The sequence below is a fragment of the Protopterus annectens genome, chromosome 4.part0, assembly GCF_019279795.1.
Source record: "Protopterus annectens isolate FY-2018-M chromosome 4.part0, PAN1.0, whole genome shotgun sequence".
NCBI classification, from domain to species: Eukaryota; Metazoa; Chordata; order Ceratodontiformes; family Protopteridae; genus Protopterus; species Protopterus annectens.
The window spans coordinates 655,789,937-655,802,424 of record NC_056733.1 but is presented as its reverse complement, the minus strand read 5'-3'; the positions used below and the strand labels follow the sequence as shown (position 1 = coordinate 655,802,424).

The following is a 12,488-nucleotide window of genomic DNA, read 5'->3' as shown; positions in this document are numbered from 1 at the left end:
AATAGAAAGATAAAAAAGAAACAAAGCACCTGTCAAGAACATGGAATGTTCTGGAAATATCAGAAAACAAAGACTCAGGAAAGTAGCCAAAAACAGGTAAAGCTGTTCTTGCAGATGGAGAACCTAAGTCAGGCTATTTTAAGAAGACATTAGTAATTAACATAATTTTAAAGTGCAGAGACATAAAGTGTTAGAAAGGGCTGCATACCTATAAGAGATTATATTCAACTAGATGGGGTTATGTATGTATATCTAAATATGTGAAGCTATGTTGGTTTAGAACATAAGGAGGAATAGTTGTTAAATATATGTTGTCAATCACACAGACTGGCTACTAGGAAGACAGTAAACAGTTGAACAAGAAAAGGATGTACATGAAATTTGGATAGTAACTCGGGTAATCTAAATGAGAAAAAAAGTATTATTCATTAAAGTAGTACTGTTTGTGGAAATTCAGTTAAGTTAGTGACGTATAGTTGATTTTTAAAAATGATAAATGGATGGTAAGCTCGGGCTGTGAGCAATGTTGTCTATATCATTACTATGAAACAAATATTTTATATGTAGTTAAAATAACTGAATAGACATCAGAGCACAACATCCAGTTCATTCAAAGATTCAAAGAAATGTTGTCATTTAGGACCACACAAGTGCAGCCTAAACAAAATTACAAATGTCAGCTCATGTACAGTGCAAATAACGTAGATACAGCAGTATCAAAAAAGAACATAAGAGAGAAAATAGCTTGTATGACATGCAAGAGGTAGTTCACATTGCATAAATGCATTCAATACCCATTATCCAGTGATAAATAATAAATAAATACCCACCACCAAACCTCTACACTGTAAATATAGAGAATAAATAGATACTAGATACTAGTGAATAGCAGCTGTTTAGTTACCATATTGCACTGTACTGTGCTGTACATGTCGCAGTGTACCATGCACAAGATCTGCACAAAATGTGTAAGATTTTATAGTTGAAGAAATACATATTTGTATTCTTAAAAAATGTAAGAAATGAAATTGTTGAGAAACATCTGCAAAGACCATTTTGTACATAAGCAAGGATACTGAGTGGATAAAAGAGAAGAAAATATAAATTCTAGTAAAAACATGGAATGGAATGAAGTAAGTGCCAGTAAGACAGTGACAAAGTTAAGAAATGCTCTTATTTGAAATATTGCATCAAGATGCTGCACACACCTTTTGCTATAGGTATTAACATATCTGCACTCTTGACTAAAAACTGTCGGAATACACTCCTTGAGATACGCTAGACTGGGTAACAGTAGGGAAAGCCCAAACTCCTACTTAAAAATGTGCCTCCAAACAATCCTAAGAATTACTGACCTGTTTACAAACTGCGTCTAAGTTGTGCATAGAAATTGATGCAAACAGAGTCTACGGTCATTTACATGAAAATTCAGTCAGGGCAACAGACCAGGATGGTAGTAAAGAAATCTTATGGAAGCAGAGATCATTTTCTACTAAACACAGCGATAATAGAGACCCGTGAAAAGAACTAGAACCTCAAGATAGTATGGGTAGATTTCCAAAAAGTGTTCTGACAGCTTCTCACACTTCTGAATTACAGCATGCTTGCAAGTGCATAAGCTTCACCACACACTGGTAAATCATGTTACACTTATTATAGAAATGTGGAATATCATTTTACAGCTGAACCGTGAAGAATCCAGCAAGAAACACTCAAGGGTAATTCTTCCTTTACAACTGTTTTACCTTGTCTTCAGTCCATTGTGTTTTTTTTACTTAACAGAGTAGCCTATAGATGGATTTTTGCTTCAAGAAATCCTATCACGTGATAACTCACCCTTCTGTGGATGATCTTAACTGAAAGTACAGTTGGTTAAAATGTTTTTATATGCTACAAGAACATTTTTTGGCCTTGATGTTTGTGCAAAAGCAACATTTATAATAGGAGAACTGAAGCATCTATATAATATCAATCTGAACCCTAGCTCTGTGACACAGAAGAATGGAGCCCTTACTACAACCCAGACAACCAGATAACGAGTAACAGCTAGGGAGATGGAGGAGCTAGGGAGGGGTGGGAAAGAGCAGCTTTGATGGCACACCTGCTGTAGGAGGGAAGAGTTTCTGCCTGTGTTGCTGAAAAATCCCTGATGATGGGGATGCACGCTAAACATCTAAGGCAGATAGCCAGTAAACTATGGCATCTGATGGGGTGACATTACATGTGGTGGTGCAAGTGATCTCACTAGTTCTGTCCAGTTAGGGCACACCAAAACAAAATCCCTTGGTGCTCAGGACCAAAAATCCCTTGGTGTTCAGGACCAATGTGTGTGACACTGCAAGCTGCTCTGTTCTACTTTCCATGCCCAACCTGCTATCAGTGAAGTCCCAACCCTGGAGGATAGTACCGGTGATACTTAAGGAAAAAATGGTGTAGCTGGGCAGCTGATGGTCAGCTGGGGGAGTTGGGGACAGGCCAACGTGGAACAAAAAAAATTAAAATAGTCTGGGAGAGGAATGTGATATGTACCAGAACAACAAAGAACATACAGATATGGGGGAATAGATGAAGGGTTAGCAATACACCATGAAAAAATTAGATTAAAGCATGGTAAGGACTACTTTAGGGGACTGAAACCAATACTGAAAACTGATTTGACATCTTGGAGTCAAGTTCAAGCAATAAATTGGTTTCCCCTCTCTTTCTGACTTACAGCTGTGGTGTGATCAACTCCCCTCAAAAAATGTTGAATCACTTGGATTGGAAAAGAAGACTGCTTAATGTCTATCATGTGATATATTGGATTATATATTCCTTAGTCTGAAACAGGCATAGACTTCCTTGAAATTGACCATATGTGTAGATATGCAGTTGTGGGACTTCTTATATATTTGCTGCTGACATCTTCAGGTGCAATTACAGTAGAAATCCTGAAGAATCCAAGTCTAAGACAGTGTCCTTGGTCAGATTACCAGAAGCATTTTGGAAATGTGTAAATATATAAATCAAACATAAATGAGTAAGAAAAAAGCCCCACAGAGAGCTGCTTGAACAGCCGTATGCTGATAAAAGATTTGATCCATGAATAGCAAGCAGAGATGAACTTAAAAACAAAAGATGAGAGGCCGATAATGGCAGCACAAGATAGTAGAACACAAACTTGTCAGTTCACAAAATCTGTAGGACCTACAGATAAATGTAGTCTTTGAAGTACAGAAGTATAAACAGCTGAGCATATTGTTGCATTCTGTGATGTACAGATGATTGACGGTCTGCAGACTGAAAGACTCAATGTGGCAAGGTTATTACACCGGAGACTGCATACATAAAGTTTGCAAGTAGCTGACAGGCACAAGAAACATGAATCACAAATAATGACTGGAAATGTATTAGTAATGATTCCGTACAATCATCCAGTAACATTAACTAATAAGGAACCAAAAAAACAGACTGCAGTTAAAGGAAAAAGGACTAAAGTAGCATTAATTGTAGAATTAGCTACACTAGCAATATAGGTCCTTTACTGAAAAATACATTTCAGTATCATGACATGCAGGAGTAACTGAGCAATGTGGAATAAGGACACCTAAATAGTGCTAGCAATATCATGACCTAGTGGGCTACAAAAATTTTCCAAACACACTTGAACGATATCAGTAAATATAACCCCCTTGTGAAGCAGAGGAGGAGGGAGTTCGGAGTACACTGCGGGTGCCAAGAACAGCACTTTTGTCAGACATTAAAGATTGAAGAATACTGACTTCATTAACATTTACTATGCTCTGACTTAGGAATAGGATCCGCACTGTCACAATATTCAAAAAACCCTAAACCTTTGGAGAAATTAAAATTGGGAAAACCTGCTCACAGTATCATCCAAGAAAAAATAAAGAAAGGGCACTGTAATTAAACATTTTTCCCTCATCAGCTCGGCCATCCTCTGATACTGTTGCATAGAAACTGAGAGGGCAACCTTAAAAGTACAAGGGGTTCTGGACACTTTCCCTGACCACATTACATTTTCTTTTTCTCAGAAGCAGAATGGGAGCCCACCACTGCTAATGCATGTTTGATTGCTGCTGGTGGTTTGTGTACCTTCAGGAACTCCACAGATTCTTCTTGATTTTCTAACATCAGATCTGAAGTAGGCACTTCATTTGTCAGCAACCTTTGGGATACGGATCCGATCTCGGATCAGAGCCGGCAACTTCTACCACAGCATAGATCCGAGCTCCTAGCTCCTCCCTTTACCCATAATCCTCTGCCAACCCTGACTGACCTCAGATCTAGTTTGCCGCACTTCAAGCTACAAGCTAGGTTCCTGAGCTTCTAGTGGATCGAAACTTGTGAGAAAAAAATTGCTAATTTTCTTCCTTTTTTCTGTTACTGTGAGTGAGAGTGAGTGGTTAAGTACCCTATAGCCTTTTTTAGCTAACTGAATTTTATTTTATTTTTTTGTGATCCTTTTCTCCTCCCTTCCTCGCTGGTCGTAGTGTGTGTGTGTCTGGTGTGTTTAGAGGCCTAGTGAGTGTGTTTTCCCATTATTTAAAATGTCTGAGGCCCCTAAAGCCATTTTTTCTAAGTGCACCGAGTGTGGCCATAAGCTTTCACCGGTGGATGGCCACACTCGGTGCGTTAGGTGCCTTGGGGTTGAACACCTCTCCTCTAGATGCGCGATTTGCGCAGCGTTCAACCCCAGGGCACTTAAGGACCGGAGGTCGAAGCTGATTCTGGCAGGCCTTTTGCCCCCAGATCAGGTTCCGGCCTCCGGTACTTCTGTTGCCGCTATCCAGCCCTCGGTGGCGGCCACTCCTGCCCCCCCTCTGGTCGGGACTCAACCTCCCGCTTCGGCTCCGGAGGAGAGGGAGGCCAAGAAAGACAAGCGGAGAGAGAAGCATCATAAGCGGCGGGCTGAGGACTCCTCCTCGGCCCCGCCCGCCAAACGGGCTTTTCCCTCCAGGGCTTCTGGATCGCCTCCTCCTTGGATCCAATCCCCTTGCTTCTCACCGGGACCCGAGGAGGGGGTGACCCTGTCCTCGTCGAGGTCATCGAGGCGGCACTCCAGGCCTGCCTCTGCGGCCTCTTCGAGGTCCACTTATAGCATGTCGGATGCAGACATGGACCGGATGATGAGGAGGTTCATCCAGGCCCAGCTGCAGATGGGAGTGCTCTTGCCTCCCCCACTCCGGGGGGGAGCTCGACCCCATTCTTTGCTCCAATCACTCCTTCTCCGACCCATTTTCCGGGTTCGGAGCTGAGCCGCGTTGGATCCAGGGGTGGGTTGGAGCCGACAGTGCTGGGCACTTCGGCTCCGACTGTTCCCTTGAGTTTGTCGGATCTGACCTCCCGGAGCCACGGGCCGAGCTTCGGATCCGAGGGATTCAGTGTGCATTCGGCTCCGTCCCTGTTAGAGCACGCGGGTCCTTCGGATCCAATGGTCTCGGCCCCAGGTCTGGTCCCTGCTTCGGATCCGGGTGGGAGTCGACTCTCGGATCCTATCGAGGGCGGCTCCCCTTCAGCTTTCGCTGCAGTGGAGAGGGCACTGTTGAGTGCATCTGGACCTTCGGTCCTGGCTTCGGCTCCCCCCTGCACTCCATCTCAGCTGGTCCAGGCTCCCATCACCCGGCCTTTGGGGCAGCCTGCTTCAGCGCCTCAGGATGTTCCTTCGGAACATGACATTGCTGGTGAGACTTCCTTGGACAGCCCCCCCGAGGAGGTTCCTCACAAGTCTAAGTGTAAGAGGAGGCACGTGGACTCCCCCGAGTCCCTTACTGAAGATACGGACTTAAGATGAAGGGGAAGGCTTCCCAAGGTCACCCCCCGAGGATGTCTCCTTTGGAGACATCATGGAAATGCTTAGGATCAGGGGGGGTTGGTCTGCCCCCAAGTCTTCCTCCGATGAGTCCGTATTCCTAGAGGCGTTCGAAGCAGGGCCATCTACCTCTTGGGTGTGCCCCCCCCGACCCTGTGGTGGACCTTATTGCCACCAGGGCTTGGAGGGAGCTGGACACTGTAGAGCCAGTCCCCAAGCGTCCGGACAGGATCTTGAGTGCCCCCACAGAGAGAACCCAGTGGAGCAGAGGTCCCCCTGTGGATGCCATGTTGGTGACGGCGGCCACCAAGAGAGAGTTGGCTCAGGAGAGCCCCACGATCCACCCACCGAGCAAGGAGTCTCGTGCGTTGGACTGCCTTGGGAAGCGGGCCTTCATTTCAGCAACCTTCTCGATGAGGGCGCTGAACTATATGGCGCACGTCATCCGGATGCAGCAGGATCTGATCAAAGAATACGCTGCCTCCCCCCCCAGAGTCAATGTCGGAAGGGGACAAACAACTGTACTCCTCCCGAATGTCCACTCTGCGGTCCATTTCTAATACCTCTATGCGGCTACTTTCTCACGCCACTGAGGGAGCCGCTAGAGCTGGCCTGGTCATGAGGCGACAAGCCTGGCTCCGACATTGTGACTTCTCGGAACGCTTTAAGGCGTCATTCGCGAATGCCCCCCTTTGATGGTTCTGCTCTGTTTGGCAAAACCATTCGCGACACTTTAGTCCAGAGTGAGAAAGACGGGAAGACGTTGTCTGCCGTCTGAGTCTGCTTCTCTGCTCCCCAGAGGTCCTTTTCCAAGAACCAAAAGGGTCAGAAGAAGATGTGGTTCCGGAAATCGCATCAATCACAGTCTGCTCCGGATAACCAGTCCTCTCGTGGCAGAGGAGGACAGGGAGGACACCGCCCTAGAGGCAGAGGGGGTCCCAGGAATTTTGGGTCCAGAGAACCCTTCTCTGAGAGGCCCACGCAGAACTCCTGAGGGGTTGCCCGGCTGCTCCACTCTGGAGGTGGTCGGGGGGCGTTTTTCGAGGCACCTAGCAATGTGGGAGTGCATAACAACAGATCGCTGGGTGCTTCGCATCATATCCAGAGGTTACCAAATTCCCTTTATTGTAACCCCCAAAACCAGAAGCCTCCCCGACGTACCACCCAGTCAGAGGGAGGTGGCTGCTACAGAAATTCAGCAGCTTTTACAATAAAGAGCCATCCAACACGTCCCCCCAGATCAGCTCAGATCAGGGTTTTACTCCAGGTTCTTTCTGGTGCCAAAAAAGACCGGGGACTTGAGGCCCATCCTCGACCTTTCTTGAACCTGGCAGTACCCAAAGAAAAGTTCCGGATGGTCACGCTGCAATCTATTCTCCCCCTGTTACGGGAGAACGATTGGATGTGCTCGATAGACCTCAAGGATGCGTACTGTCACATTCTAGTGGACAGACGCTCCAGGAGGTTTCTCCGCTTCCGGCTGGGAGCCAGTCATTTTCAGTTCAGGGCCCTCCCCTTCGGTCTCACCTCAGCCCCCAGGGTGTTCACCAAAGTCTTAGCGGCAATAGCGGCCCACCTGAGACTCCAGGGAATTCAGGTCTTTCCGTACCTGGACGACTGGCTCCTTACCGCCCCTACAAGGCATCTGCTCTGTTCATGCATGGATTACTTCCTCAATCTTGCTCCACGTCTAGGATTGACAGTCAACATGGCCAAGTCCTTTCTGGCTCCTACACAGGTAATAGATTTCATAGGGGCGAGACTGGATTCCAAACTAATGCTTGCTTTTCTGACACCAGATCGTCTTCAGAACCTGAGGTTGCATGTACAGGCCATCCTCCAACTTCAAGCTCCACCGGCGGAATTGGTCCTGAGGGCTCTAGGGTCCATGATGGCAGCAATTTCTCTGCTGCCCTTGGCCCGTCTGAATATGAGGGTCCTGCAGTGGACCCTTCAGGTGCAATGGTTCCTGTCTCGCAACCCTCTGTACCATCCCATTCCCCTAAACAGGACTTGCAGAAGGTCGCTCGTGTGGTGGCTCCAGTCCCCGAGCCTCCACACGGGATGTCCATTCTCGATGCCTCCTCCCATCGCCACAATGACCACGGACGCTTCTCGCCTGGGGTGGGGGGATGCATTATTCAGGCAGAACGGTCCAAGGCACATGGAACGACATAGAGACCTCCTTGCATATCAGTGTCCTAGAGATGAGGGCGGTGCTTTTGACGTTGCAGGCACTTCACGACCTTCTTCCGATTGGGATGATTGCGGTACATACGGACAACATGTCAGTGGTCTGGTACATCAACAAACAGGGGGGAACCAGGTCTTATCCTCGTTGTCGCGAGGCCATGAGAGTGTGGGAATGGGCAATATCCACCAACCGCTTTCTCATTGTAACGCACATTCCGGGATGGTCCAACATCCTAGCAGACAGGCTCAGTCGTACAATCCTGACTCCATACGAATGGTCTCTCAATCCTCTAGTAGCAGAGTGAATATTTGCCCAATGGGGGCAACCCTGTTGCGATCTTTTTGCCTCTCCCTCAAATACCAAATGCGACAGTTACTTCGCCCTAATCCCCCCTCTGTGGGAGTCCCCGAGAGACTCTCTAGTACATGCTTGGCCTCCCGGTCTTCTTTACGCTTACCCTCCACTGCCCATGATGCTAAAACTTTTACAGAAAGCCAGTCGGTTAAGGAGCAAGATGATCCTCATTGCCCCATTCTGGCCTCATTAGACGTGGTTCCCGTACCTATGGTCTCACCTGATTCATCCGCCCTGGATTTTGGATCCTCTTCCGGATCTCATTACTCACCCCCTGGGTCTTCCGACCCCCAACCTGGTCAACCTCAAGCTGACGGCTTGGTTGCTCCAGTTCCACTCTTGATAAGGACTCTCGGAATCTCCTCACCAGTCAAAGCCATTCTAGTGGCATCACACAAGCCATCCACCAGAAAGGTCTATCGGAGTAAGTCGAAACGCTTTTCCATCTGGGCTGAGCACCATCATTTAAATCCTTTTACAGTGCCTTTAACATCGGTTTTGGATTTTCTATCTACCCTTTTTCATCAGGGGGCTAGCTGTTCTACAGTCAAGGTGCAACTAACAGCGATTTCGCACTATCATGTAGGGCATGAGTCTGGCCCTCTTATTACCTCCAAGCTCTGTAAAGCTTTCCTTAAGGGTACCTTCCTCCTCAGACCTCCTGTCAGGGAGATAGTACCCCCATGGGATTTAGCTTTAGTTCTACAGGCCTTGACTAGCCCCCCTTTCGAGCCAGCGGCCACGGTTGATCTCAAATACCTCTCTTGGAAAACGGCCTTTCTGGTGGCCATTACTTCGGCTAAAAGAGTCTCTGAACTTCAGGCTCTCTGTGTCAAACCACCGTATTTGACCTTCCATCAGGATAGAGTTTACCTCAGGATCAATCCGTCTTTTCTGCCTAAGGTATCTTCCGAAGCAAACATTAATCACTCTATTAATCTTCCCGTGTTCTTCCCCAACTATCAGAACAAAGGAGAATATAAGCTGCATTCTTTGGATGTGCACAGACAACTGCGCTTTTATATTCATCGAACGGCTGGTCATAGACAATCCGACCAGTTGTTTGTCTTCTTTGCCAAAACCAACCTAGGCAAGTCGGTTTCTAAAGTTACCCTGTCACGATGGATAGCTAGCTGTATTCTCTTAGCATATCAGAGTTCGGGACGGCCTGCACCTCAGGGAGTCCGCGCTCATTCTACTAGGGCCGTTGCTACATCGGCTGCTTTTAGATCTAGGATTCCCTTGGATGATATTTGTGCCGCAGCCACTTGGGCTTCATCCCATACCTTTATCAGCCATTACAAACTGGATGTTGTCTCCATAGGTAGGGCGTCCTTTGGCTCTGCAGTGCTCCGGAATATCTTTCCATGAAGGCCACCCAAGATTCAGGTAGCTGGGGACTCTGTCCCAAAGGTTGCTGACAAATGAAGTGCCTACTTCAGATTAAGAAGTTATGTACTCACCATAACATTCCATCTGAGTAGGTATCATCATTTGTCTGCAACCATCCCACCCGCCTTCCCCCTGACCAATATGATTCTAAGTAGGAGTTGTCTTACATGAGTCCCTTCCGGGACACACTAGCAAGTTGTTATATGGGGCAAACTTGATCTGAGGTCAGTCAGGGTTGGCAGGGGATTATGGGTAAAGGGAGGAGCTAGGAGCTCGGATCTATGCTGTGGTCGAAGTTGCCGACTCAGATCCGAGATCGGATCCGTATCCCAAAGGTTGCAGACAAATGAAGATACCTACTCAGATGGAACGTTATGGTGAGTACATAACTTCTTATTGGTAATAAAATCTTGAAGCCTGTTGGACAAATAAACCTGACGTTTAACTTCTTTCAAGCAAAACAACCACACTCCTGGCAAGGAAGCACCACTTTTCTTTTTTTTCTGGACAGAAACCTTGATCACAGTATATCCACAAGTTCTTATAAATGAGGTTCTTGCTTGGACACAAGAAATATTTTATTATTTCATCCCATATTGTAAGATAGCAAGTCACACTGTTATAGGTTTCAGCTGTTGAGTGTAATACTTTTGCTGTAGGCCAAACACTCTGAGTCCCTTCTGTTAATGTATGCTCTTCAGAAAGGCCTGTTCATTCTTCAAGCAGCATTTGAATAGAGCATACAGAGCTGTTCACCTCAGCTTTCACTGGTATACTGTTCAGCCATAAGTTTTATCTCACAGATTCATAGATTGTTACTAGGCTAACAGCCAGGGGGGGGCTTTTTGAGCCTAGCCAAGTCTTCCCTTATGCAGACTCTGATGTCCACTAGTGTTGATTCCAAGGACAGTGTTATGGCCTTCCCCATCACATTGAAATGTTTTGATTCAGTCATCTTGGTCATTAAAGACTGCATTTAAATGCTTCAAAAGCGTTTTTTGTAATACTGGCATTGTCAGTGCATATCCCACTGCTGAGGTTCCTGCTTTAGGCCCTAAAGCTTGTTATAACCTGCTGCTGCTGAATGACCTTCACTTTATCTTTTGTTTGACTTGCCTTTGCTTAGTGGAAGACATCCACTCATTCTAGCACAGTAACTTTTTTTCAGGAATCCAGTATTTCGGTTGTATGCCTTTTAGTAATCAAAATAATAATTATTTATGGCACAGCATGAGGAGAAAGTTGTTACTGTCTCAGTGCCATAATTTTGGTGACCCATAGAGAATCTTTCAAGGTGGAAGATAAATGATGTGGCCAGACAATTGTGATAGGCTGCACTGCCTTAAGAAAAAAAAAAGTTAATGGAGTGGTTTTGTGTATATTACAGTTGTGTTGCTACAAGTGGACAGAGATTGCATTGCTAAAACACAGGGTTGTTATCTAAATGCAGTAGTGCTGCTTACATTATGGTTGCCATTAGGGACAGGAGCAGAAAGATGAAGTTTTATGTTGGGTTGACACACTGTCAGTTTAGAACGGTGTTGATTGTTGATGTCTCTTGAAGACACGTATTGATGTTAATTAGTTTCATAAACTAAAACTTGGGGAAGGTGATCATTCTATTCAGAGACAGATATCTGAATGAATCAAACGGGCTGCCCTTCTCCTAGGCAACATATTTATTTATTTACTATTTATTGACATTTGTTAACCGAGTAGTGTCCGACTGGGCCAGGAGACCTTTTTCAGCGGAGACCTGGGGAGAAAAGCTCCACAAACTAATGATAAAAGTTAATTATTCAAAATTCCAGTAAATAATATAAATAATACAGTACAAGCAGTAAATTTAGAAGCGTTTGTAACAATTTTGGGATGAAGCTAACAATGCCAGACAGAGAAATGTTGACAGGTCAAGACATGAAAAACTAAGTTTAAGGACATACACATTGCTAAATAAAGAGATAATTGACCATTTCATTACTTGAAAAGTCTACCTGTGCTTGTGCCCGCAGTTCAAAGAAAAAAGGCAAAAAAAACTCCATTAAAGATATGTTCTCCATCAGGTGTTTTGGCAGGGCAAATTTCAAAATTTGGTACTTCCTCTTAATTATTTCTGTACGGGTTTGTATTGTGAGAATTTACAGTTTTACTGAAGCTGTACTGAAACAATAGGCCATGGCAAAACTGAAATAGTACTGAAAATCTGAAAGCAGATGATTACTTTTAAGCAAAAAGTAATGCAAACGTTTGATGTGTTTGACTAGTGTGTATGCTTTTTATTTAATCTTAAGTACTTATATCACTTTTGTAAACATTTTTCTCCAGTGAGCACCGCAGTGGAACAGGCCCACTTCGCACTCTTTTTTAATCAGGGACAGTGCTGTTGCGCTGGAAGCCGCACTTTTGTTGAAGAATCAATCTATAATGAGTTTGTGGAGAGGAGCATTGAAAGAGCCAAATCTCGAGTGGTTGGAAATCCATTTGATCCAAACACAGAGCAAGGGCCCCAGGTAAGATGTGCTTAGTTCTTTAAAAGAGCCTAGCACCCTTTCCCTGTAGCAGTTAATTCCAGTCAGCATAAAACCTATGTAACATAAGCATTTGTATTTATTTTGTTTGAAAAAAATAGATGTTTCAAAGTTGTTAAGTACAGTTTGTAATAGTTCTTGGAATTATGTCATACAGAATAGAACTTCTAGCTGATAAGCAGTGAGAGCACATCTCTGTGCCTTTTCT

General features: G+C 45.2%; 1 protein-coding gene across 1 annotated transcript in view; it reads left to right on the top strand.

Annotated features, from left to right (window-relative positions):
• The window catches only part of ALDH2 (aldehyde dehydrogenase 2 family member), a 1,229,710-nt gene that overhangs the window by 939,878 nt on the left and 277,344 nt on the right, over positions 1–12,488 (top strand). Inside the window, exon 9 of the mRNA XM_044068619.1 lies at positions 12,078–12,262. Coding sequence (XP_043924554.1) covers positions 12,078–12,262 — 185 coding nt within the window. The remainder of the gene's footprint in view (positions 1–12,077; positions 12,263–12,488) is intronic.